This window comes from Maylandia zebra, linkage group LG7 (assembly GCF_041146795.1).
Source record: "Maylandia zebra isolate NMK-2024a linkage group LG7, Mzebra_GT3a, whole genome shotgun sequence".
NCBI classification, from domain to species: domain Eukaryota; kingdom Metazoa; phylum Chordata; class Actinopteri; order Cichliformes; family Cichlidae; genus Maylandia; species Maylandia zebra.
In genome coordinates this window covers 9260090-9287355 of record NC_135173.1, presented here as the reverse complement: position 1 = coordinate 9287355, position 27266 = coordinate 9260090, and the positions used below count along the sequence as shown (strand labels likewise).

The following is a 27266-nucleotide window of genomic DNA, read 5'->3' as shown; positions in this document are numbered from 1 at the left end:
ACTTTCCGATTGGTAGACGACCCAGTCTGTCTTATGAGCCACATTCACCCAGTTAAGAAGTACATATGGAGAAGGTGTGAAACAGCTAATGATCCAAAGCATACCACATAACCTGTAAAACATACTGGAGTCAGTGTGATGGCACTGGGACACTAGTGTTTGTTGATGATATGGCAAAGGGCAGAAGCAGCCAAATGAATTCTAAAGTTTTCAAAGATAGTGTCTGCCCAAATCCAGCTAAACACAGTCAAACTGATTGGGGGCTTTTCATAATACAGATGGACAATGACCCAAAACATACAGCCAAAGCAACCCAGGAGTTTATTAAAGCAATGAAGTGAAATATTCTTGAATGACACACTCAGTCACCTGATCTCAACCCAAGTGATCACGCATTTCACGTGTTGAAGATGAAACTTCAGACAGGAAGGCCTGCAAACAAACAGCAACTGAAAGCTGCTGCAGTAAAGGCCTGGCAGAGCATTAAAAAGATGGAAAACCAGCATCTGGTGATGTCCATGAGTTCAAGAATTCAGGTTGTCATTGCCTGAAACCAGAAATAAACATTTTATTTTCAGTTATTTCATTTGTCCAAATAGTTTTGAGTCCCAGAAATGACGGGATTGTGTTAAAAATGCTTTAGTTCCTCAAATTTTTATGCAGTCTTTTTTGTTCAACCCAGCGAATTAAAGCTGAAAGTCTACCATTTGACTGCATCTGAGTTGTTAAATTTAAAATTCATTGCGTTAATGTACAGAACCAAAATTAGAAAAAAAGTAGCCTCTCTCCAAATATTTATGGACTTAACTGTCACTGCGAAATCAGGCTGCACTGACATGCTATCAGTTTGGATCCATGCAGTGTTAGTTTTAAAAACATTTGGTGACAGATACAATTTGAGGCTATGAAGACCTTTAAAAGGTTTGTGTGACCCAGATTTTGGATTTGTCAACAGATATTTAAATGTTTCTGACTGTCGAAAGTTGCTAAGCTCTGATTGGTGGTTTTTTTGCCCGAGGAGGTGGGTTTATAAGAAAAAAAAAAACTTTAGGGTTGGTAGCAAATAAATGGTACAGCTGACTGAAACTGTGCACTTTGGAAGTGTCCAGATCAGACAGCTGAGAAACCATGGCAAAGTTCTGGAGTGCCAAATTTTTCATGGCACTAGCTTGGCTAGGCTCTTTAGCTGGGACAGAGGTGGAGGCTCAATACGTTCCACCATTCGCGCCTCCTCCGTGGCAGAAACCCCAGGACCCTCAAGTTCCACTGTACCGTCCTCCTCCGTGGCAGAAACCCCAGGACCCCAAAGTTCCACCATTTCCGCCTCCTCCTCTTCCAAAGCCCCAGAACCCTCAGATCCCTCCACCATACCGCCCTCCTCCACCGCAAGATCCTCAACAGCCTCGACCTCCTCCTCCACCTCCGCCATACAATCCTCCTCCATGGCAGAAACCCCAGGACCCCCAAGTTCCACCATTTCCGCCTCCTCCTCTTCCAAAGCCCCAGAACCCTCAGATCCCTCCACCATACCGACCTCCTCCACCGCAAGATCCTCAACAGCCTCGACCTCCTCCTCCACCTCCGCCATATCAGCCTCCTCCATGGCAGAAACCCCAGAACCCTCAAGTTCCACCATTCCAGCCTCCTCCTCTTCCAAAGCCCCAGAACCCTCAGATCCCTCCAATATACCGACCTCCTCCACCGCAAGATCCTCAACAGCCTCGACCTCCTCCTCCACCGCCATATCAGCCTCCTCCGTGGCAGAATCCCAAGAAACAACCTCCGCCTCCACCTCCACCGCACATCCCTCCTATACCACAAAATCCCCAGCAACCTCGACCACCTCCAGGGCAAGCCATACCTTTTCCTCAAGTATCCGATGATTACTTTCCCCAAAAACCAAAAGTCCCACAGAATCAAAAGTTGCCTCCGACGCTGCCACCTGCTCAGAGCTGTGATGTGGAAAGAAGTGTGAGAGTCCCATGCGGAACTACTGGTATTTCAGGTGCTCAGTGTGAATCCATAAAATGCTGTTTTGATGGCAATCAGTGCTACTTTGGAAAGGCAGGTGAGGTTTCTTTGGTTTGTTTTATCTAATAAATGGCTTATATTAATTGATCCAAAGCTGTTGTCAACAAAACCTTGAAGTCTGATTACACTAAAAATATTCAAGTAAAAGTGGTGTTCTTAATCTTTATGTTGTTTACAGTTTGTCAGCAACATCAAATCCTTTATCTGCCAACTTTTTTTTTTATCACCAGTGACTGTCCAGTGCACTCGGGATGCCCAATTTGTTGTTGTTGTCGCCAAAGATGTTACTCTACCCCACCTTGACCTCCAGACAACCTCGCTGGCAACAGGTGGTCCTGGCTGTTCATATGTTGACTCCAATTCAGCCTTTGCCATATATCAGTTTCCTGTTACTACCTGTGGCACTACCTTTATGGTAAAACAGTGTATTCTCCTACTTTTCCACCAGTCAGGCAGGGTATATTTGTAAATATTGTTATCTTACCAACCACGTTTAACCTTTTGCAGGAGGAGCCTGGTGTAATAATCTATGAGAACAGAATGACTTCCTCATATCAGGTGGGGGTTGGGCCTCGTGGATCTATTACCCGAGACAGTCACTTTCAGTAAGTAAACATTTTAGAGTGTCCTGACATTAAATTAAAGTTTTGGACTGTGTAGCATGATATCACTTTCTTTTTCAGCTTCATCTTCCAGTGTAGGTACATCGGCACCGATGTTGAAACTGTGATTGTAGAAATCCTACCGTTACAAAATCCCCCTCTGCCAGTTTCTGCTATGGGACCCATTAATGTAGTCTTGAGGTTGGCCAATGGACGATGCCTTACAAAGGGTTGTAATGAATGTAAGTGTATTCCAACTTAAAAGAGTCCATTCGTTTGCAAGATAATGTAAAATCTTGTAATAATAATTGACGTGTCTGCTCTCACAGTGGATGTGGCCTATACTTCGTTCTATACGGAAGCAGACTACCCTGTGACCAAAGTCCTGAGGGACCCTGTGTACGTGGAGGTTCAGCTTCTCAAAAAGACAGATCCGATGCTTGTCTTGACTCTTGGTCGCTGTTGGGTAACCACAAGCCCTTTCCCTCACTCCTTCCCCCAGTGGGACATTCTGATAGACGGGTAAATAAGATACCAGTGTGCTCAGTCCTGTTTGTGACAACATGTAGAATTTTAATCAAAATGTATTTAATGCTAGATTTTTGAAGAAAATAATTTTATTAATATTTGGGAATGAAATAAAGACATGGTTTTGATAAATCATCCAATAATCTAATAAGCTGAAAGGTTCGTCTGTAGTGGACACACAGTATATTATTTATAATCGATCTTACCCGTAGCTGGTATTGCTGAAGACAAAAAAACTGTTGGCTAGTGTTCTCTTAAATAAAATTGTTCTCCATGCACTCCATCCAGATGTCCATACCGGGATGATAATTACTTGTCCTCACTGGTACCAGTGAGTGCTAACTCTGGCCTGGACTTCCCCAGTCATTACCGGCGTTTCGTTTTCAAAATGTTCACCTTTGTGGGTTCCTCAGTAAAGGACCAGAAGGGAATGGACCCACTGCATGAAAAGGTAATTAGTACATCAGTTTGAGCAGTGTTTCTGCACTAACTAAATATTTTTCCCTTTTAACCAACACGCTTATCCTTATTCCTTCAGCTGTACATTCACTGTAGCACAGCCGTGTGTGTTAGCGGACAGTTTGTCAGCTGTGAGCCAGCATGCCACAGGACAAGTAAGATATAAATTCATAGTCTCTAAGATTCAAATGCAAAATGACCTTCAATCTGATCATGTTTCTATTTCCATGTGTAGGGAGAGATGTCGAGGCTGAAGACCAAAAGACGAATGAACCAAAGACTGTGGTTTCCTCTGGGCCACTGATCATGACTTCTCCCGAGCAGTTGACAGCTTGACCTCAAGAACTTTGCTGAGAACAACAAGTTAAAAAAAAATCTGCAACATGAAACGGTTATTAGTAGTATGAAGTGGAAATTAGATTATAATGTAGGAGAAAAGAATTCAAGTGTGCTGTAGGAAGAAATATGTCTAATGATGTCATTGAGATTTATATTAAAGAAGTATTGGCTCCAACATGATGCAAATTAGTTTGTTTTTTGCTTGTACTATACCTTTTTTACCAGTGACATTCCTAAAAAGGAGAACCAATTTCTGTAGTACCCAAGTCATGCCTTTATAATGAATCCTACATAAAATACAAAAAGTCATCTTTCCCCAACCACATCCCTTTATTTTAAGAAAATTTTTAGAAAAGATTAACAGATAACAGACACCTTCCCAAAACAAACAAAAACAAACAAAAACAAAAAAACAAGATATTAGATATTGGTTCACAGCAAATCTGTAAGCAGGTATATGGACTCAGAATGCAGAACTAAACTCACAATCACAGCATTATAACTGGTAAACAGGTGACAAAAACCAAAAGCTAAACAACAGATCCTGAGACATGACAGATTGGGGAGACACAGGGACGATGAGATGAACGTGGCAACATGGAGGCAGAACACATAGAGACCAGACGGACAGGACTGGGGAGATCAAAAGTAAACAGAAATTAAATAAATTTGCAACGTAATTTATGTTCCAAATTATAAACTAAGGTGAAAATTGTGCAGAAAGTTTAAAATCTTCAGAAAGATTAGCGTAATACACACTCACCAGTCACTTTGTGAGGTATACCTGTTTAACTACTCGCTAATGAAAAAATCGAATCAGCCAATGGCATGACAGCCACTCAATGCATTTAGGCAGGTGCAAGTGGTCAAGGTGGTCTGCTCAAGTTCAAACTGATCATCACAATGGAGAAGACAGATTATTTAAGAAACTTCGAATGTGGCATAGTTGATGGTTCTAAACACGCTCGTCAGAGTATTTCAGAAACTGCTGACTTACTTGGACACAAATATCTCTCAGGTTTACAGAAAATGGTTGGAAAAATCCAGTGACTACATGGAAAAATTATGAAGAGAGAGATTTGATGTCGGCTGTAACATTCAGATGCCAGTAGGATAAGATAATAAGGTGAGAGATTCTAAGGTGCTCAATCCAGTAAAGCACCTTTTGGATGTGGTTGAATGGGAGACTGTCACACATGTATGTGCAGCTGACAAATCAGCAGTAACTCCGTCATGTTATCATGTTAATACGGACCAAAATCCCGGAGTAATTTTCAGCACCTCATTGGATTTACCTTATGAAACAGCAGTTCTGATGACAACAGTGGGTCCAACCCAATACTAGCAAAGTATAGTTACTGAAGTGTATGTTATAAACTGAAAAATAAATAATAAAAATTGTGCCTTTTCAGTGTGCTTAAAAAAAAAACAAAACAAAAAAAACAACAACACACGAACAAATACTGGTAGAAGAAAAATAAAATAAATGTTAAAGCCCTCTATTTAAAGTAACATTAGTAGACTACAACAAAAACATGAAGGAATAAGGCTGCTTTAAACTGTGACATGAATTTTACAAAATATATTGATGAATGTTCAGAGATGCTGGTGCAGTTCTGAATTTAAATCACAAATGTATTAATAGTGTAACGCTAGTAAATGCAATAATTTGGTCTTACATATATTAAATCTTATTTAGTAACAGAGGAAACAGAAAACAAATGACTTTCAGATATTTTATTACAAAAACAAATTCTAAGTATATATTTGCCATGTTTGAAAAGGCTTCTAACAATCTGTAACACTGATCATACAAAAGCTGTGGAACCTCAGTTCTCCATGATACAAAGCCTGAAAGCTACTTAACTGGAGCTCAAAGGTATGCACTTTCACAGGTTTTCAGCTTAAAATGTACACTTGAAACTAAGAATGTAATTCCAAGAAATCCAGCTGTCAGAGTTTTACCACACAGCAGTAAACAAAGTAACAAACAAAAAACAAACAAAGCACTGATGAAAACTTTACTGGACTGCAGACAGTGTGTGGAAAAATGTTTAAATAACAGAAGTAGTGAATGTATGAAACAGGAAAAGGTTTCATTGCAATTAACAAGCTCTGAATTTTAGACTGTAATGCTGTATTTATTATAATAAATCAGGATCGGTATGACAGCACAAAACATTTCACTAAGCTGAAAAATACAGAAAAAAAAGACAGTCAAAAACCCACCAATGAAATATCAACAACCAGCAATGACTTTTACAGGTCTGATATATCTTTGATTAGACATACCTTCTGATTTGTGAACAACTGAGTAAATGAAAGGACATGAAGGAAACCTAAGAATTTCCACATAAAGTAACAGTGTTTGCCAGTTAACAGTAAAATATGAATAAACACATCATCACAGATCGCTGATTGTCTTGCAAGTAAATTTGACTTCATAAGTGCTGGTTTTCCTCCCGTACAAAAGTTACTAATGGAAGCAGTGTAGCGGACCATCACTGAACATCATACGAACATTTTATTGGCACAGCCGAAAGTTCTGGTGTTTGCATTTAACAGCAGCAGTGGAGTGTTTATTATGCCGCTCTATACAAAAAAAGCCATTTAATTTTATGGATGTAGGTTTTACCAACAAACACACACATGAAACTAAACAAAACAAAACCAACAGCAAAACGTGCACACTGAACTTCTGAGTCCCACGTTGCTCTTTTCCTGCTCAACAGTGCTGAATCAGGTGAAACGCCGTGCCAGCGTTACCACTCAGCTGAGCGTCTCTGCATCAGTCAGACTTGTCCTTCTTTTTGCCTCCCCCTATAGGAACTTTGCTGGCTACTGCGGAGCCGACAGCAGTTACTCCTCCAGCAACAGCACACACTCCCCCTTTAACCAGTCCTACTCCCATCACAGGCACGGCGACTACGGAGGTGACAGCAGTTTTGGTGAGGTCCAGACCCTTTCCTCCTATCCAGGTCACACCGCCTACTGTTGCTCCCAAAGCTCCCTTGGTGGCACCGTATAAGCCCCCCGCCAATCTGCCGAACATGCCCGGCTGAGCCACTGGATGGTCCTTGTTGTCTGATTAGAAACATCAAAAATATCATCTTACATTTTTTTTTTTTTTTAAATCCTCTGAGCCATCCTGAACTATATTATACAAAATAACACTTCACCCACAGCAACAATTCTTGCTTCACATATAAATCTAAATTATTTGTGACATAATTGCACTAGGGCTGCCACAAACGATTATTTTGATAGTCGACTAGTCACTGATTAGTCGACTAATCAGATCATGCATCCATTGGACGTAAAACGTACAGCTTATTGCACCAGCATGCATTTGCTCTTATATAACTATCATTAGTTTACAGCTTTAAGTGTTTAAGATATGTGCTAACTAAAAATAAAGACAAGATGATAGTTTATTACATTTTAATTAAATTTGCAGATTGTTCGGTGAAGTTTAATAAACTCAGCAGTCTGCTCCTTGCTATCTAAAGTATAACAGGACACCGGAGTATATTCTCGAGCATCTCACACTTCTGATAATCAGCTGTCTGCTTGACGTTTATTCAGCTGTGTAAAAACTATAACTTTAATCTCAGCCAAACCAATTTACTCAGGAACAAATAAAATACTGATAAAAGCCAAACAATAAGATTTTTAACTTATCTAAGTGACTTCCATATATTTAACCTGAGTAGCGAAAGACTGCTAACTAAAAATAAAGACAAGATAGTTTATTAAATTTTTATGAAATTTGCAGATTGTTTCGGTGAAGTTTAATAAACTCCTTGCTATCTAAAATATAACAGGACACCGGAGTATATTCTCGAGTGTCTCACACTTCTGATAATCAGCTGTCTGCTTGACGTTTATTCAGCTGTGTAAAAACTATAACTTTAATCTCAGGAACAAATAAAATACTAAAAAAGCCAAACAATAACATTTTTAAGTTATCTAAGTGACTTATGTATGTTTAACCTGAGTAGTGAGCCTGTAACCCCGGCTAGCTATCGAGCTAGTGGGTAACAGATGTCTCCGAAAACGTTGGAGCGCTTTTGAAAATATGTGGTGTCTTGATGAACTGAGCAGATATTTGAGGTTTACACAGCTACATCCTCGCTTGAAAATATGTTAAACGTTTATTTTGTGACCCAGAAAGAATAATAAGAGTAATATTAAAACTAAGTAGCTGCCGCCATTGTTGGAAACTGAGCTGGGCTGCGCTATGAATTCTGGGACACAGCTTCTTCTTCTTCGGGGTTTAACGGCAGCTGGCATCCTTGTACATGCAGTGCTTCTGTTTCAGTCCGTTATTACACTCTTAAATCCTACTACTTATTCCTGCGTCTTTTGTGATCTTACAAAGCTTCAAATGACATCAGTCGTTGACGATTTTGATAGTCGACGTAATCGTGACTAGTCGACTAATCGTGGCAGCCCTAAATTGCACCAGATGGCTGAGGAAGGAGTTTCGTCCTCTTAAAAGGGAGTTTTTCCTTCCCACTGTTGTCAAGTGTCTGCTCAGAGGAGGTCATTTGATTGCTGGGTTTTTTTCCTGTATTACTGTAGATTCCTCTGCCTAAAAATATAAAGTGCCTTGAGGTGACTGCTCGTGATTGATAAATATATATATATATCTATATATATATATATCTATATATATATATATATATATATATATATATATATATATATATATATATATATATATATATATATATATATATATATATATATATATCTATCTATCTATCTATATATATATATATATATATATATATATATAAAAATAAAATTAAAACTATCATGTTTATTAATGATTAATTTTTGTATTTTTGTTTATTTAAATATATAATCATTTAATCAAGATGTCCCAGAGCTCAGGCTGAAACCTTCAAATTACAATCTAATCAACAGCCATAATGATATTGTAACTGGTGGTTGGGCCTCAGGAGATAAAGCAGGTTATCCAGTTCCTCCAGTCCATATGCTGATGTGGCCCTGGGCAAGAAACTGAGCCCCAAATTGCCCCAATGCATCTGCTGGAGTCTCTGTGCGTGTGCTTGTGCATGTCTTTGCGTGCGTGCGTGCGCTTGCACGTGTGTGACTGTTACAAAAGCTCTTGAAGGCATGTGACAAAAAATGCAGTATAAGTGTGTGTGTGTGTCTTTCAGTGAAAAGTGCCTTGAGTGCTCAGTTAAGAGTATAACAGTACCATTCTACCCCAAGTACCAGTCCTACTTGGGGTAAAAATTGCAATAAAATTTCTGATGAAATTTTAAAAAAGAAAAGAAAAAGGTGAACATTTTACTGACGCTTACATCCAGCAGAATTTATAAGTATAAGTAAATAAAAGGCATTTTCCATTCTTCTTTTCCAACGAGCTATTATAGTTAATGACACACTTCCTAATTTAAAATGTAAATCTACTGAAACAAGTTGGCACAAGCAGCAGCAGCAGCACTATAGCAGTGACACGACATTGTATTCAGTGACAGAGCAGAAGACAAATTTTAGCCCAAAATTAGCCTAGGTTGTGCTTTTCACTGGAAATTCAAAGCAAATAGCTAATAATAACAAACAAATACTAAAGTAATGTAACCTTATAACTCTTTAGGACCTGCACAAATATGTCACATGATAAAAAAATAAATGAAAACTGAAGTATTTTCTATACGTGGGATGAACCAGCTGTTTCAAAACCTGCTATTTCACCATGTAACAACATCAGTAATTTCCATCTACTGATTGCTTTTCCTGTCATATGAAGTGCAACTAGCAAGGCTCAGTGGAGTCATATGTTGACATTTGGGTCACACATCCACAGGTGTTAGCATCTCCTCTTTCATAATCTGGCTGAACTCAACGGTGTGTTTTTGCCTCAAGTGGTGAAAGAAGTTTGTTGTTGCCAGCTTTAGCAGAAACTGCTTTCTTGCATATTTTGCAAAGTACTGTGATATTTTAGAGGCGGTTGGAGTACCTCCCTTCCTAGGTACTAAATTGTCACTGGAGGCTAAAAGGAAGCTCTTGCTCTCACGCATCCCTGGCTAGTCTCTTTGCGAGTACCAAGAAACATAGAAAATATATCGTAACATGATATTTTTATCTATTTTAAAAATTTGTACCACTGTTATTGCCGACAATATCAATGATATCGCACAGCCCTACCTGTGTTTCTGTAAAAGTAACCGCTGTTCAAGATTTATTAGATAAAAGTCCAATACAAAGAGTTGGACTCTGGCAGAGTAATGGTGACGCACCAACAAGAGTATAAATGTAGACAACACTGTTGCCCAGTACAGCAATGCTATTATAGAAAACATGTTGGCGGTGTGGAACAGCCATTACGACTTTCCCCCTTCATACGGGATATTTAATTATAACATTTCCCAGTTTTGACAAACTGTAGCAAAAGGACATGAGGATTTCAAACAGAGCAGTTAAAATCTCTTTGTTGTATACAGGCTACCCTGTGAACACCCGCTAATCAAATTTTAATAAAATTACAGTGCCCTTAATAGCTGATTCCTGGAGAAACAGCTAATCACTGTGGTAAAAACGGTCCTAATTACATATAATTTCCCCCACGTGTACATCTTTAACCAAACAGTGTGCTACTATGCTAAGCTTAAAAGACGTGTTAGCATACGTCAAAGGAGGTGTCCCGCTATACTTACCTGCAGCTGCTGGCTCATCTTCATGGCATGCAGGCATGTCCGAAGGCGCCTGCTCTGCCTGACTCATCTCTCTGGGAAAATAAGTGACACAATTATCAACATGTCACACAGCAACGCAGATATGAAGTGTACTGAACTACAGCTAAACAGAGACTGCCTTAACTTGAAAATCCCACTGAAACTATTGAAAGTTATCTTGTTACTGACTGAAGTGTTTCCGTGCATGTTGAAGCACGTTTAGCTGTAATGCTGAATGTGATAAGTTGCTGTATTTTCAGTTTATGTCCTTAACATTATGAACAACAAAGTACATAGTGCAAAACTGCTCCACCACAAACACGTTGGTGTAAGTTTTGACGTCTGTGACAATGTTTTGAGCTTACTGAAAGCCTTTCTTCCAAATAAAATATGTATGTATGTAAGACAGCCTACAAAGACAGCTTTAACTTACAACGTCAGCGTAAATAACTGGCTGCTGGATGCACAATGTGTACAGAAAATAAAGGAGCTTGCTTTGGGCGTGCTCCGTATCCTTAAAACAAGGCGGACCTGTTCAGGTGTTTCTCACAGAGCAGGTTAAAAAAAAAAAGCACAAAGAGATAAAATATGAACTGTGTACACCTTCACTCCAAATCACTCCAATTCTATTGTTGAATTCGTTAGTTAATTTGTGCACAACTATTTAAAGCATTTTCATGTCTGCACAAGCCTATTTCAGAACAGACGTTGGCCAAAACAACAAACATAATAAATAAAGGGCCATTTCAAAAACAGACCATTAAGAACTTATAAAAACCTGCTCAAAAGACATCTTCTTTAAATGGGTTGTAAACATAACGACGGATAACGGTTGAAAGCTGTCGTGGAAACAACTCTGTATAGGGTTCAAACAGATCGAGCTCTACGTGCAAAATGCGACAGTAACTTCCAGTCAGTACTCGAAGAGTACGCTAACTTGTATTACTAACCTTTATAACCGTCATAGTTGTGTGACTTATACGCGGAGCCTGAACGTCACGCGCTGATTAATGTTATTTTGTAGAATCTTCTAGCTCAAACGTCACATCTCTCCCCAGGGAAACGCCACTTTCAGCAGCTTTCTCCCGCTAATAGTCGACAGTGCGTCGTCATTTCTAAACTAGCCGTCCCGTATAAAGTAAGGGTCTGCGGTGTTTTCGCTCGGGAGTTGTTTTAAGGAAATATGGCTGAGGTGTTTTCCTTTTCCTTTTTTTCTTTTCAAAAGTGACGCTCGTGCTTCTGCTGAAGTTTTCATGGCTGACTGTCATCAAACAAACTGAATCCCAAACAGCTAACCCAACACTTACCTTGCGCGAGCGTACAGCTAGCAAAGAGAGCGACCCACTTTTGGGGAAGGCTGTGTTCTTTAAAAAAAATGACCACAGTTATTTCTAAAAGGACCAAAATCCTCAACAATGAAGCTGCTGATGGCGAAGCGAGCTTGTGTTGTCTGTCTGACTCTTTTTTTTGGAGGAGGAGGACCTCAGTCTCCACCCATAAAAAAACAGACTTACGCACTGTTTGCAGATGGATCCCCAGCTGCTTCTCCGTGTGAGAAAAACACACGGCTCACAAATACTGGATCTAAAATTAGACTGTTCCTGTTTATAATTTTAGTCCACTTTTTGACATGTTTCCGAAATTAATTAGCATAATTTCATAATGCAGTGAGGCCCTTACGTTTAAGAACCTAAACAGTGTTTTCCGATTATATCTAAACGGTTAAGAAGTGTACAGGGGGTTGTTTTCACATTTAAAAAATGTTTTTATTTTGGATATGATTGGGAACACCGTATTTCGAAATATACATTTATATGTAGTAGAAACAATGGGTTTAAATAATACGCAGCCTCAAAACACAACCAGACTTTGGTGGGATGGGACACGGACATAAATACCTCGAGACCGCCTCCTCCCTTCGAGGCGGAAGTGACGTACATGTTTAGGTTTACCAGAGATCGTCTGTCTTAAATAGATGGTCACGTCTCACCTGAAAACAAATGCAACCTCTGTGCGTAAAGGCATAAGATAAGATAAGATAACCTAACCTTTATTAGTCCCACACGTGGGAAATTTGTTAAAGGTGAAAGGTGGTATGAAATATGATAATAAGCTATTAATTTTAGAAATATACACATTAAAAACTTAGTATCAACCGAACTGAAGTGAATAAGGGTATAGGTCCTGTATTTTAAATCTTGTCACAGAGTTTGTGAAAGTTATCCAAACATTTATCACAACATTAAGATAAGAGTAGTCCAGGGGTAGGCAACTCCAGGCCTCGTGTGCCCTGCAGATTTTAGACATCACCCCGTTTCAACACACCTGAATCAAATGGTCATTCCCAGGCCTCTGGAGAATGTCAAGACATTTTGGGGAGGTAATTTAGCCATTTAAATCAGCTGTGTTGGATCAAGGACACATCTAAAACCTGCAGGACTCGAGGCCTGGAGTTGCCTACCCCTGGAGTAGTCTAATCCACACTTGGTCAAAAGTACACATACAGGCTTGCATATTCATAGACCTTCACTAATACTTGGTTAAATCTCCTTTAGCAAGTTGCACCTTGACCAGATGCTTTTGGTAGCCATCAAAAAGCTTTGGTTACAGCTTCCGTTGGATATTTGTTCACTCTTCATTTCACGCTTGGTAGTTAATTGAAATTTGTTGGTTTGATACATGGACCTAACTTTCAGGTGTAGTCTGCACATTTTCAATAGAGTTATGGTTTGGAAAGGTTTGGAAAGATGTTTATAGCAGCTTAATGTTTGCCTGCATTTTCCACTCCAAAACCAGTTTTGATGTGTCTTTGTGATCATTGTCCATTTGAAACACCCAATTTTGTCCAAGTTTCAACTATCAAGCTGTTGATTTGAGGTAAACTTGAAGAATTTAAAGGGAGTTCTCCTTTATTATTCTGTCCATTTTCTGTAATGTACCAGTACCCCTGGTAGCAAAATAGCTGCAAACAACATGCTACCACCACTATGCTTGACAGCTGGTACAGACTTTGCAGATTTAAAAGCCTCACCTTTACTCCACTAAACATTCCTCTTGTCATTGTGGCCAAAGAGCTCAGATTTTTCCTTGTCTGACCATAAAACTTTTCTTCAGAGGACAGCTGGACAGCATGGACAGCTGTAAATTTCAGTCAAGCTTGAAGATGTTGATTCTAGAGCAGGGGATTGTTTCTTGACTGACACAATCTTGTTCCATAGTGATGCAAAAATTCACTTAATTGTGGGCAGAGGACATTGATGTTTCAGCAGTTTCCAGGTCATGGCAGGTTTGAGCCTCGGTGGCTGCTGGGTTGTTCCTAAACTTTTCCTGTCGTCTGAGGGTAACAGTTTGGCTCTTTTCCAGACATTACAAACAGATGACAGATCTGAATATCTTGTCCTGGCCTTGTCTTGCCAGAACAAGATGTTTAAATTGTTGATCTTGAATTAATGATCTTGTAATCTGTTTAGAAATGGCTCCAAGAGACTTTCCCAACTTGTATAAATCTATAATTCTCCTTCTTAGATCTTAATTGAGTTCCTTGGACTTTCCCATTTTTCTGCGTATCGATCAATCCAATGAGTGCTGTCAAACACAGCCTTTCTATGTTGGCAAAGAGAAACTACTGTTGTAGTCAATCATGATAGTTTTTATATTTACAAAATGTTTAGTTTTGGTTCATTTTTTAAATTAATTTCTTTTTTTTAAAATTTCTTTTAACTATTACAGTACTATAATATGGGGGTTTAATCAGGGCCAATTTTTTTTTTTTTTGCTTGTGTCTTTACTGGTCTTGTCACATGTTTGTGAGCACAGGCTAAATAAAGGAAACATCTCTCTGTATGATATCAGCAAATCAAGCTACAGCCTCCAAAAAGATTACAAACACCTCTTTGAACATCCAAAATGTATCGCTGGGTGACTTTTAGACCTACTATTAATTTGAATAGGACTTTACCGGAAACGTGGTGTCACGTGACTCCTGTTTAGTTTCCCGCCTGTATTCGTACACAGTAATTTAGTACCCGGAAACGGCAGCAGAGTGACATCTCGCTCTGTAAAAACTTCCCGTTCAGGCTGCGTGCAACCTCACTGTATGGCTTTGAGAAGAAGGAGACACCCTTAATACAGTTTAAACAGCTGTTTGTTTGGCTGCCGCAGCTGGAGGGCTACGCTTTAACATTTTACGGGAAGCTCGAAAGTTTTTGTTTATTTTTTTGGATGTAAAACATCACGAGTGGCTCAACAAAAGTCTGCAGTGTGTCGTCGTCGTCTGCTCGTCATTCAGAACCTCTGCCGTCTGGAAAGACACAGGTAGCTAATGACATGCAAATGAAATGAAAGCCCTCTTATAACCTTTCAGTGGCATTACTGTTAGTGCTACCACTGCACTTCCATCTTTTAATATCAATTCCCATGGTTTCCTGCAGAATGAAGCGAAATGACGTCAAATTGATTTTAGGGAAAGCTTTTTTTTTTTTTCCTTTTTTTTTTTTTTACTAAATGGATCCACATACAGTTTCATGAAACGAGTCCATGGGCCCTTCAAGTGAATTAAAACCCCACATTTTCAGTGTGATCTGACGTAGTTTGCACTTATGCTAAGTCGAAGAAAGGGCTGATTTTCCTCTCTGAGAAAGTGGTAGGCCTATCTAGATGTCTGCTTCCAAAATGTGGAAAGTTTCACGCTAACATGTCTCCCCCATCATTTTAGTGACAGTGTAAAGATTTTCTGAGCTACAAGCATTCAAAATACATCGGGGTTTGTCCAGAAAAAGCAAATCAACACCTGTGACAGAGAAACCGAAATAAGCATTGGCACCCTGGATGTTATATGTGCTTTTATTACAGCTCAACTGTTGTTCGCGTAAATCAGGCCTCCCTTTCACACCTTTAGTTGGTCCAAAATGCTGCTGTTCACCTTCTTAACAGAAAGCATAAGATGCAACTTATTCCTCTGATCTGGCCTCTCTTCAGTAGCTTCCCCTGCATCTTAGGATTGATTTTAAGATTTATTTTTTGCGTTGAACCCACCATATATTGCTTATCTCTTAACACCTTATGTGCCTCCAATCAGAATCAGAATCAGAAAGGGTTTTATTGCCAAATGTTGAGCAGGTTTACAACATTAGGAAATTGCTGCGGTGCTTCAGTGCAAACATACTGTCATAAATTACGCTAAAATAGACATGAAAATGAAAATAAGAATAAGAATTAAAAGTGCTACGTAGATAGATATATACATGAGTGCAGGTGGTGATCAGTGCCAAACATGGAATGATGCAGTGAACACAGCGTAGGGTCATGTGTTAGTGGTGGGAACAGTCATACGGTTATTGTTCATGAGTCCAACAGCAGAGGGGAAGAAACTGTTCTTGTGGCGAGAGGTTCTGGTGCGAATGGACCGGAGCCTCCTGCCTGAGGGGAGCAGGTCAAACAGACTGTCCAGGGTGTGAAGGGTCAGCTGTGATCAGAGTGCACGCCCCAGTGTCCTGGAGGTGTACAGGTCCTGCAGAGATGGGAGTTTGCAGCCAATCACCTTCTCAGCAGAGCGCACAACACGCTGCAGTCTCTGTTTGTCCCTGATAGTGGCTCCAGCGTACCACACGGTGATGGAGGAGGTGAGGATGGACTCGATGATTGCAGTGTAGAATTGCATCATCGTCCGTGTTGGCGGGTTGAATTTCTTCAGCTGCCTCAGGAAGTACATCCTCTGCTGGGCTTTCTTGATGACGGAGGTGATGGTGGGCTCCCACTTCAGGTCCTGGGTGATGGTGGTACCCAGGAAGCGGAATGAGTCCACAGAGGTGATGGGGGTGTCAGTCAGGATGATGGGGGGGGGGGGGGGGGCTGTGTGCTTCCTGAAGTCCACAATATTCTCCACTGTCTTCTGGGCATTCAGCACCAGGTTGTTGTGGCTGCACCAGGACACCAGACGTTCAACCTCCCTCCTGTAGGCAGACTCATCCCCGTCCGAGATGAGTCCAATAACGGTGGTGTCATCTGCAAACTTGATTTGCAAGGGCCCTAAGATCTGCTAACCAGCTATAAACACTAGCCTTAAGAACAGGGAGGGGAAGTCTAACTTTCTCAGCTATAGTCCCTAAATTGTTGAATAAGTTGCCCCCCACCTCATGTTAAACTGGCTCCCACCTTTAGTATGCCTTCAAACTCATGTTTATTCTTTGACTTTAAAGTCTGCGTGAAAGCTTAGATATTTAAGCTGATGTATTGTCGCTTGCATTTTTGTGTTAATTACTGATAAGTGTGGGCATGTGTGCGTGGTGCATCTTTCTTTATTGTGTAACTATCTGCTTCATGTGCAACACTGGTCAACTTTGTTATTTTAAATATGTTTCATAAACAAATTTGGACTAGAATTTTTCTGTTAAACGTTTAAAAACATATTTCTGGGTCAATTTTCAAGGATCATATCATTTTTGACACCAGGCTCATCTTATACATCCATTTCCTGTGTTTCAAAAGTAAATATCTAATATAGTCATTTTAACACTTACAAGTATTTGGGCTTTGAAATAAAAAAATAAAAAAACACAGAAGGGTGTCTGGATCAGTGGATCCTTTGCATTCATGGACTAGGACAGGCTTCAGCTGTGTTGGATTAACGACACATCTAAAACCTACAGGGAGACCGGCCCTCGAGGCCTGGAGTTGCCCACCCCTGGACTAGGAGAACTTCCTCAGAATCTGAAGTTGTTGGATCATTGTGATATCACCAAACTATTCTATAAAACACACAAACATCAGTGTTTTCATAGCCATGAGTTAAAAATGTGACTGCCAGAAATGATTTTGACACAGAACAGATTCATGTATATCTAAATGTAGGGGAAAGTGATGCTCATATGACCCTTGACTGTTTACCCAAAGTGCTTTGTTTTTTTGTTTGTTTTCTCCAGTGAAATATTTAAAAAAAAAACAAAAAAAACCCCCCCAGTAATGTTTGCACTTGGTGCAGGTGTTAGTCTGCACCCTAAAATTGTTTAAATGTATAAAACCACAGCAGATCCAAACTAGCCCACTGGTACAAACTATATCAGTTTGTACTGATGTAGCTTGGAGAATACAGAGGTTTGTAGTCAATACAATGCACTTACCACAGTGTAGCTGAAATTATCCCTATGTTGTTGGTGCCATATGTGTCCGCCTTTACTTGGGGGTCTAACATTTATCCACAATCACGGTTTCTTCATTCATTTTTATGGTTGGGCTTCTCTGTTATGGCAAGAATCTTGGTAATTTTTGTCACTGTTTTTGCATTGTTTTGTTTTTAATAATTAACTGAAGCCAAATTTCTAACTGAGATAGAAATTTGGTGCTTGCACAGTCCTAGTTTGTGGTTAGTTTGTTGTTTACTAAAATGTTATGTGTAATGCTTGAGAAGTGCCAGCAGGTGACAGTGTACCCTCACTGTGTGTAACACAGCACTAACAGAGCCTCCACCATGTTTTACAGATGACTGTAGACACACAGTTGTACCTCTCTCTTTAGGTTCTTCAAACATATTGACGACAATTTTAATCAGAAATTTCAAATTTACATTAATTAAGACCTGTTGCCACTGATTTTCAGTGCAGTTCTTGTGTAATTTGGCTACCTCAGCGTTTTCTCCCTGTTTCCCTTCCTTAAGAATAGATTCTAGACAGCTATCCTTTCTGAGAATATTTCTGTGAGACTTCAGTGAACAGTAGATGAATCAACTAAGGTGAGAGGTGTACATCTCAGGTCCTGTGTAAAGTCTGCTGGATTTTTCTTTTTCCCTATTTCTTAAAGACACAGCTTTCAGATGCTGTGTAACTGTTGTAGATCATGTTTATTCTAGCCACTTCTTCTCTGGTTCTTCACTTATCCGGTTTCCTGTTGTGACTCACCTTGTTGGAAAAAAAATTAATAAATAAAATTATGTCTGTCAAATTGTGTTGTCTTTGGCATTTTCATAGATTCACCTTCAAGTGACCACACGTTGTTTTTCAAACATTTTTGGACATATTTCAAATTATTGAAATTATTATTTTTTCTCATATGGAGTGAAAATAATGTAGAATTAAACTGTTTAATTAGAAAGTGTTTCTTATTACTAAGCTTCACTATTGTGAAAATAATGTCATTTGAATTTTAAAGTGATGCAGTGACTTTAAAGAGAATGTAGGTTGTTCGGTACAAGCTATAAGCTTGTATTGATAGCTCATTGGTTCTTAATTTAAGGCGAGTGCGTCTTCAGAGGAGCAGCAAGGCAAGAGTCATTATTCAGCCATCGACCTGCTGGGCAAATTTAGCTCTCCACCGCCCACCTTCCTCTCTACATGCAAACAATATAGCAGCACAAATTAGGACTTGCTGCTTTGTGTCAATTGAGAGTCCAACAAAGATGCTACATAGAGTGATATGTCATTAGTGAGCAGGTGGGGTGGGAGGACATATAGCTGCTGCCTCTCCAATTAAGTAATGAAGTGGTTTCTATGGAGACCAGGCTGCTGTGTCTGCTTGGGGAGGGGGCAGAGTTCAGAGTCGGCAGTTGTCAACTCTGCTGCAAGTGGAGGGTTAAATGCCGGGGCTGCAGGGGGAAGCCCCTCATTAAACATACCTAAATTTAATCAAAGGGACACCTGAGCCTTTCTTTGAAGTTTCAGTTGCACCGCTCACAGAAAATGGATAAACTGCAGCACCATTACGATGATGTAATCATAAAAACATACCTAAGCAGCTTTAACATTATTGCACTGTGAATGTCAAAACTAAACACGAAACTAACACTCTTAATCCTGTTCCTTATGGAAATGTTTGCTGTTTTTTATTTTTAAAATATAAATTACTCTACTATTCCTTTGATTTATCTCTATTTGTGTTCCTTTTTAACACAGTATTTAGGTAGAACTTGTTTACCTACTGATCAGTAAATATCGTGGGGATGCTGTTGCCTTTGTTCCCTTTATACAAACTTCTTGGTTGGCATTTGGCCTTTGCTCTCAGTCTTTTATATGTTAAAAGGATTATCAATCAGCCTAACTTTCTTTTAGGGGGGTTTCGTGGTGATCAGTGAGGTGTCCTCAAACCTAATTAGATGACTGTAACCCTCATATGAGCAGCTACAGGCCTGGTGGTCTGGTAGTGGGACTCTCTGGGCTCAGATTTTCAACTAGGGAGAGTGAGAACAAGCAGAGTGAAAGGCCAAGCAAAGAGAAGGGGGCACTCAAATCCGTTTTAAGCCTTTTGTCATTTATTCAGGGATTTATTTGTCATTAAAGAGTGATAACGGCATCTGTGGAACGTTTAGACTTTTTGCTAGATTTGGGGGGGGGGGGGGGAATTAAAATCAACATTTAAGTCAAAGTCAGCGTGATGGTGGTGGTGGTGGTGATGTCATAAAAAATGACTTTGTGGACCTTTTGTGGCAGAGTTGTTTCTGAAGTTTAGAGGTCAGAGTCATTTGCTCAACTTAAGATTCACTACAGCAGTTTGTGCAGCATCTCCAGATGTGATTCTGCTACAAGAGTTAATATCATGTTGTTGAGTTGAGTGCTGCAACACAACACGGTCTGTGCGAGATCTTAGTAATTGGGCTGGTGATATATTGCCTGTACTCAGCAGTGTCTTTTTGAGAGGGGGCCAGACAAAGCCAAGACCCTCGGCCTCCTGCTGTTTTTAATAGTTCTTTAGGTAATGTGGGAGCTTCAGTCTTTTATGGAGGGAAAGAATGTGTCTAAAATATAAAGCAGGTTGATGAATGTGAACTTTAACATGTTCTTTATCACTAATGCATTATTTTAAGAGGGGAAAAAAGTTGCATTTTTTTTTCTCAATTTTTATTGTTTATTTTTTGCTTCAAGCCTTTAAATGTTAAAGTAGTTTTAGCAAAGTAGTGTCCTGCAGAGGTGTCTCTTCTCCTCTCACCTCTGGAGGGTGATAAAGAGCTTCTGGAGGAGGGTGCATCGTATCTCCCTGCTGCTCCCATTGCTTTCTGAAATGGACTTGTTTTATGGGTTGTACATCTTTTGTTTTCTTGTTCACAACCTCTCTGTGGTCATTCCTCGTGGAAGTTCTTTGAAGGCCTAGAATAGCTTTGAGGAGAAGCCCCCTCCTCCCTTCTGTCCTCTTCTTCTCCTCTGCTACCTTTTATTGAATCCTGCTTCTGTATCATTTATCTCTGAACACCCCCTCACCCCTGTCTGCCCATTTGTGGGGGCTGTTAGGGGGCATCCTCTTTTCTCTCCCAGCTGGGTTTGTTGACACACAGTCAACCTACGCTTCTCTTTCACCTCTGCTCCCCCTCTTTTTAACTCTCACCCCCCACCTCGCAGCTCCTCTCTCTGCTTCGACTGAACAGTAAAGCTGCCACAGCTGTGGGTTGTATTGGCATAGCTGCTGGGGGGGTAAATATATTGCAGTCATTACCTTTTGTTCAAGAGTTGACAGTTTTAAAACATTTCAGCTTCTCAGTGTGTAGAGGAACTGAAGAGAAAAGGATGCCCCGATGATTTGAGTGTAACAGCTTTTTAAATATGGGAGGAGAAGGAAGGAAAATCAGAGAATACACATTCATAACTAATTAGCAGAAAAAGATGTGAATTGAAAGGAAAACGTGCATTGGAAAAAAAAAAACAAGCTTATGAATTGCCTCTTTAAAAAAAATGTCCATTGTGCTATCAGTACACAGACAAATCTCATACAAATAAGACAGAGGGAAGAAATTTGAATTACAGCTCATGAACAGTCACTGAAGTTTAATTTGTGTATTGTTTTCGCCAACAGGTGTTGGAATGAACAGGTCCAGGTCCAGCTGGGATAAAAAGACCTCCCAAGCTTCAGTCACCAGGATAACCCGCAGCTCTCAGGCCAGGCACACCAACCACATAGAGCCCCCGGACTCCGGGCCGAGCCTGTATGGAAAACAAAGGAGGAAGCAAACTGATTCGGCATTGGCTCAGAACCTCAGTCAGATGAGTGTGAGTGGACAGGATGCTTTGTTTACAGGGTAAGGACATGTAACAGTGATCCTGTATAAAGAAAACCACTTAACATCACACAAGTCCAGTACAGCAGTGTATTAATTAATAGGAAAATGTTCAGTGTCTTGGAGAACTTTTGGCTCTCTCAAGCCATTTTTCCACAGGAACATCAGGAAACATCAAGACAATGGCCCTCATTTACTAATATATACATAGAAATGTCACTATGCTATGAGCACTAAATAAAAATAATCAGGTTTTAAAAACATAATATGATCAAGAAATTGGAGTGCAAGTGTTGCAGCAGTGTGGCCTTAATATGCTTTAAAACTGAGGCATGATCATCATCATTATGTACAGAAGTGTTCATATCAAGTATTTTTGTCTAGCAGTGAAATGGTTGCCTATGAACTAATTATTATTTTTAAAAGTATGCTTCAGCCCACGCCCACCAAAATGTCTTGAGTCTTGGTTTCTTTACACTCAGTTTTAAATCCTTTTGTTTGATTCTGTGGGTTTTACTGTTGGTTAACATTTGGGAAACGTGACAGAGATGAAATTATGAATATTTTGTCATTTAAAGATGTGTTAACTAGAGCAGGGCGATATGGCCAAAAATATTTATCACGATATATATTTGAAAATTTGCGATAACGATATAACTGACGATATAATTGATGCGAGACAAAATACAACTCCACAACATTACTAGTGCAAAAAGACAACCTTCCATTTATTTTCACTTAAACAAGAAGCTGGTTTTTATGTACATTAAAGCTTTATAAAAATGTAACAGTGCAAATGCATATTCCTTGCTGAAAGTTTAACCAAAAGGCATTTCCAGTAGAAATGGGCTGACATATACTGAGCATAACCATGTATAATATCCACTGAAGTTAAAAAGAGGTGCTTTGCAACATTAAACTGCAGTGTGCAGTATGTATTTTTCGGACCATGAGGTGCACGGGATTATAAGGCACATTACGCGAAACAAAGCAGTCAGATAAATCAAACTTTATTAAACTCATTCTTCTTGCTTCCTCCACTTCTGTACCATTGATTCATTAATGTTGAATTCTCTGGCAGCTGCTCTATTCCCATGTTGTTGCAGTATATTAATGACTAACCTCGTATTGTGGATGGATTATCTCAGTTGTTCTCGTGACTGAAGTTTGGGGCATTTACAGCATCCTGCCATGCGATTGCATTTGTCTCTAACCATGAGGAACCTTCACGTTAACTTTTATAAGTGTAAAAGTGTTAGTGTTCGTCCTCCAGCTTCACTGTTTATGTTATGCTAACATAGCTGTGTCGCTAGCGATAACGTAGCACATCATTATATACCAGCTAGCCCAACTTCAGTAACCCTACAAACCTCACTGCTGTGTAGTTTGTCTTCATTTATGTTGGAAGTGATAGCAGAGCTGTACCTTTGAATTTTTCCAGAAATCTCAGTCAGAACATGCTATATCATGCTTAGGCAACTAGCAAAACTAGCGAGCTTACTTCCGCTAGCTTCCTGCTAACTTCTAACTCCGTTAGTTTTGTTTTCATGGATGCCTGGAAGTTAAACTTCATAGTTACACCTGGTAAAGCAGCAATGCTGATCGTTTTATTAAAGATGAAAGAATTTAGACAGTTTAACTCTCAGTGATGCTGCAGTGTTTGCTTGACCTGAAAGTACGGAGTTTAGGACCCAGATTACTCCCAGATTTAAGAGCATCTTAGTCCGACAAATACGACAATAACAACGGCCGCTTGCATGTTCTGCAAAAAATGTGCTTTGTTGTGTATCTGACGGACAAACACCAAACCAGTTCCACATCACTGAAGTTGCACCATTTTTACAAACCAATTCTGGTTCATCTGTTTCACTCAACAATCGGCCATGTGCGTATGAAAACAAAGGCACTGCGCGTGCGCGTTTTACTCATATTCTATCGCGATATTTCATTTTCCTATCGTCGCCTAACATTATACCGGTATTACCGTGAACGTTATAATATGACCCAGCCCTAGTGTTAACATTCTGAGGCGTGCTGGCCTTCTCAGACAGGTATAATTGTAATAAAATATTGATGGATGCTGGATTTGTGCTGAAGATCACAGATCTGTTTGAGATTCCTTTTGGTTGAGGTGCCTGTGGTCTTTGAGTAGAACATGCAGGATGTAGGACCATTCACTAGCTGTGAAGTCACTGCATTACTATTACATACTGCTCTATTATTTGAGCCACCAGGTGAAAGATTTAACAGCCAGTGTTTGCATCACATGCACTTACTGAAGTTCAGCACTGTTTTATGAAACAAAAATGACACACGGACTTCATGAGGAGTTTAGGACTCACAGTGCTGAAGAGAGTCCTGCAACAATGAGCGGAAACATAATGAATTTGGGGCAGATTACACCTCCTTGGCGGTATGGCCTGACTGATAACTGTCTAAAGTAATGTTGGTGTGGTCCATGTGACACGAGACTATAAAAAGAAATAATGAAAGCTGCAAAGTAAAGCACACACTGTCTTTTTCTCCAGTAAAGGAAAGGTTCCCAAAGCCAGCAGTGATTCTGTGCCGGCACCTCAGCCCTCTGCACCAAGATCTGATCAGACTGCTCCATCTTCGCCCGCTGTTAAGTCATCATCCCAGGGAGGCCTGGCATCTGTGGCTCGGCTGGTGAAGCTCGGCCGCTGTAAGAACGTAGTGGTGGTGGCTGGAGCAGGAATCAGCACAGCAAGTGGGATCCCAGACTTTAGGTTGGTGTCTAAAACCTCACCAATCTGCAGATTTTCACTGTGAAAGCTGTGTAGCAGCTCAACCTTCTTGTCCATAAGAAGAAATCCACCACTGGCTCACTTTTATCTGCATTACTTGAACCTCAGAAAATCTGTGTTTCAGAATGTACCAATTTTTCAGGACTCCAGGAACAGGTCTTTACGCAAACTTGGAAAAGTATAACATCCCATACCCAGAAGCCATTTTCAACATCGACTACTTCTCCAATGACCCGCAGCCGTTCTTCTCCTTGGCTAAGGCTCTGTATCCTGGCAGCCATCGTCCAAACTACATACACTACTTCATCCGCATGCTTCATCACAAAGGCCTCCTGCTCCGATTGTACACCCAGAACATCGACGGACTGGAGAAATGTGAGTGAGAAACAGTTGGGCTACAGCATCAGTGTTGTTTTGAAGCTGCCCAGTGGTTTGTGCATTGACTTAAGCTCGAGATGCCTCATTACCATTAATGTGACTTTTTGAAAAACCCAGCTACAGGATTGGAAGATTTGGCTGCCTTTTTTTATTGAAGCATCTGCCAGCAGGGATGAATTGTAAAGGGTTGTTGTTTGACGATTTAACAATAAGGTGTCTTTGAAGGGGCTCCCTGTCCACTGCTGTTTGGTAGCTTTCATTTTTCAGTGTACTTCGCTATCTGTGAGTTCTTCAGTGCATTAGTCAGAGAAGATGTGTAATTTAATTTACCTTTTTTAGTGGGGGATTTGTCAATGTAGCGGCTATCTCGGGTTTTACAAAGTGGCTGCAGCTAAAAAAAAAATTGAGTTTAGCTAAATCTACTTTTTCAAGGCCAAGGAATCCAGTGCAGGAAAAACAGGTTTCCCCCGTACAGCAAGTGATGTTATCTGTGCTCTGTGGATGATTTTATATAAGCGATCGAAGAAACGCCATCAACACTGGCTTTCTCTTTACAAGCAGCGTATCAACATTAAGACAACCCTCAACTGCAATGGCATCTTTTCTGTAGCTGAATGCAGAAGAAGGTGAGAACTCAGTCCGTCACTGCTCTAAAGCAGCACATTTTGAGAGTTCATATTCAAACAAAGGTACTGGTGACAGCTGCTCTGCAGGACCCAAAGCTGGCTGCCTGTTCTCCGTTCTCCTGTGTCATAGTCGGTTCAAGCTAATTTGTTGCTGTTATTGAATTCCTTGGCCTAAAAGTATATTTAGCAGTTAAAATCAATGTTATAATTAGTTTCTTTTTTTGTTTTTTAAAGAAGTTTAGAAGCAGAAATCCACAGAGACATCTGGGCAAAATGCAACACTGTGCTTAAAAAAACAGCTTTTAGATATCCCCCTAAAAACCCACCAAAAATACAATTAATTAACAATAATTATAAACCCTCACTATGTGGAATATCTTGTTATGTAAAAGATTTCAGTCAGCACGCCTGATGTTAAGATTTGTCTTGAGGGAGCTAGAGTAAGATTTTTATTCCCCCTCATTATTGTCTGACTTTAATAAAAGTCAAATAGGACAAACTCAGATTGTTTGCATTAATGCTCCTGTTTCGCTCCTAATGTGATCATATTTGAAAACCTTCAGTGTGTGGCATCCCTGATGAAAAACTCGTAGAAGCTCATGGAAGTTTTGCCACTGCTTCGTGTCACCTGTGCTACACTCCTTACCCCGCTGAGGAGGCCAAGGTTCGTATGCCTCTTTATATTATATATGAATCCCATGCGCTTGATGCCACGTTAATCTTTCCTGCGTGTTTTTTGTCTAACAGCGGGCGATAATGAATGACAACGTCCCCATATGCACATTTTGTGCCGCAACAGTCAAACCGGATGTTGTGTTTTTCGGAGAGGACCTTCCTCAGAAGTATTTCCTGCACACTAAAGATTTCCCAAAAGCTGACCTGCTCATCATTATGGGCACGTCTTTGCAGGTAAACATTAAAATTTAATATGATATCATAGTAAAAACAGGTTGTTTGTGTAAAGGCACATTCCATTAAATGTTAAATAAAATGTTTCAGATTGAGCCATTTGCCAGCTTGGTGAACACGGTGCGCTCCACTGTGCCACGTCTCCTCCTGAACCGACATGCTGTGGGTCCCTTTGAGAAGGTCCCGCTCCGGCGAGGGGACCACATGGAGCTAGGAAACCTGGAGGATACTGTGCGGAAGTTTGCCGAAATGCTCGGCTGGAACAACGAGATCGAAGAGCTGATGAGGAACCAGGAAACACTGGTGGGTTCTAAAAGCTCTCACAGGTCATACATGTCTCAGTTAAAAAGGAAAAAAGCTGCAGAATGATTGTTACATAGTCCTGTGGCACTCAGTGGTTTTCATTTCTTTCTGCAGACCATCCCAGCGTTGGTAAGCAGTCCGCCATCACAGACATGTCCGATCAGAGCAACAGCAGAGCCTCAAGGCAGGACGGAGACATCCAGGTCCATACCAGGAGCTCAGAGAGCAGCAGGCAGCGGTGGCGAGGAGACAGATTCTGAGACAGACAGCAAGAGCTCTGCATCGTCCACCCTAAGCAACTAAATATTACGACACTTGAAGGATTTTGAAGTTTCCACTATCCATAGTTCACATGGCAGACTGTTCTGTTAACTGTAACCTCTAATCAGATTAGAGTCTTACCTCTTCATCTAAGAGCCAGTAATGTGATGTTTATATCATGGTTATATGAACGCGTCAAAAGGTTAATCAAGTTCAAACAGCATCCATCAAGAACACTAGTAGACATTCGAGCCTTGTATCAAAAATATTAATTTTAAGGTGTTTTAAGTCAGTGTAATGTGTTAATGTTTTATAATCAGTATAACACTGTCTTTGAGAGCGTATTTAATAAAAGTATTGTGTAATTTGCACTTTGTCCAAAA

The 27266-nt window shown here is 40.1% G+C and overlaps 3 protein-coding genes across 6 annotated transcripts; 2 read left to right on the top strand and 1 right to left on the bottom strand.

The window, feature by feature from the left end:
- The first annotated feature begins 1111 nt into the window (after positions 1–1111).
- Positions 1112–4134, top strand: LOC101470822 (zona pellucida sperm-binding protein 4-like). The gene is made up of 8 exons (XM_004553390.5): positions 1112–2068; positions 2262–2446; positions 2539–2636; positions 2715–2875; positions 2963–3155; positions 3450–3612; positions 3700–3775; positions 3856–4134. Exons 1-8 carry the CDS (start codon positions 1129–1131, stop codon positions 3954–3956), a joined length of 1917 nt encoding a protein of 638 aa, XP_004553447.2. The 5' UTR covers positions 1112–1128; the 3' UTR covers positions 3957–4134.
- Positions 4135–5681: 1547 nt separating this feature from the next.
- tmem263 (transmembrane protein 263) lies at positions 5682–12227 on the bottom strand. Of its 3 annotated transcripts, none has more exons than XM_012919677.4 (3): positions 12184–12227; positions 10652–10722; positions 5682–7043 (listed from the first exon to the last, which is right to left on the bottom strand). In XM_012919677.4, exons 2-3 carry the CDS (start codon positions 10716–10718, stop codon positions 6748–6750), a joined length of 363 nt encoding a protein of 120 aa, XP_012775131.1. In that variant the 5' UTR covers positions 10719–10722; positions 12184–12227; the 3' UTR covers positions 5682–6747. The 3 variants fall into 3 exon arrangements, with proteins under 3 accessions (XP_012775131.1, XP_023008253.1, XP_023008254.1); XM_023152485.3 differs by lacking the exon at positions 12184–12227 and adding an exon at positions 11977–12156; XM_023152486.3 differs by lacking the exon at positions 12184–12227 and adding an exon at positions 11620–11953.
- A 2472-nt stretch (positions 12228–14699) lies between these two features.
- On the top strand, positions 14700–27254 carry si:dkey-103i16.6 (SIRT1 domain-containing protein). Of its 2 annotated transcripts, none has more exons than XM_004553394.4 (8): positions 14700–14983; positions 21440–21662; positions 24170–24388; positions 24549–24781; positions 25974–26074; positions 26158–26319; positions 26410–26622; positions 26737–27254. In XM_004553394.4, exons 2-8 carry the CDS (start codon positions 21448–21450, stop codon positions 26923–26925), a joined length of 1332 nt encoding a protein of 443 aa, XP_004553451.1. In that variant the 5' UTR covers positions 14700–14983; positions 21440–21447; the 3' UTR covers positions 26926–27254. The 2 variants fall into 2 exon arrangements, with proteins under 2 accessions (XP_004553451.1, XP_076741803.1); XM_076885688.1 differs by having other exon boundaries at positions 24531–24781.
- Positions 27255–27266: the final 12 nt, after the last annotated feature.

Excerpts from the sequence above, each read along its gene's own strand:
- LOC101470822 (XM_004553390.5), top strand. The coding sequence starts at position 1,129 with ATGGCAAAGTTCTGGAGTGCCAAATTTTTCATGGCACTAGCTTGGCTA. Across the intron at positions 2,069-2,261 it reads GTGCTACTTTGGAAAGGCAG|TGACTGTCCAGTGCACTCGG; the intron begins GTGAGGTTTCTT and ends TTTTATCACCAG. Across the intron at positions 3,613-3,699 it reads TGGACCCACTGCATGAAAAG|CTGTACATTCACTGTAGCAC; the intron begins GTAATTAGTACA and ends TTATTCCTTCAG.
- tmem263 (XM_012919677.4), bottom strand. The coding sequence starts at position 10,718 with ATGAGTCAGGCAGAGCAGGCGCCTTCGGACATGCCTGCATGCCATGAA. Across the intron at positions 7,044-10,651 it reads AGATGAGCCAGCAGCTGCAG|ACAACAAGGACCATCCAGTG; the intron begins GTAAGTATAGCG and ends GTTTCTAATCAG.
- si:dkey-103i16.6 (XM_076885688.1), top strand. The coding sequence starts at position 21,448 with ATGAACAGGTCCAGGTCCAGCTGGGATAAAAAGACCTCCCAAGCTTCA. Across the intron at positions 24,389-24,530 it reads AGTGGGATCCCAGACTTTAG|AATGTACCAATTTTTCAGGA; the intron begins GTTGGTGTCTAA and ends TCTGTGTTTCAG. Across the intron at positions 24,782-25,973 it reads CATCGACGGACTGGAGAAAT|TGTGTGGCATCCCTGATGAA; the intron begins GTGAGTGAGAAA and ends GAAAACCTTCAG.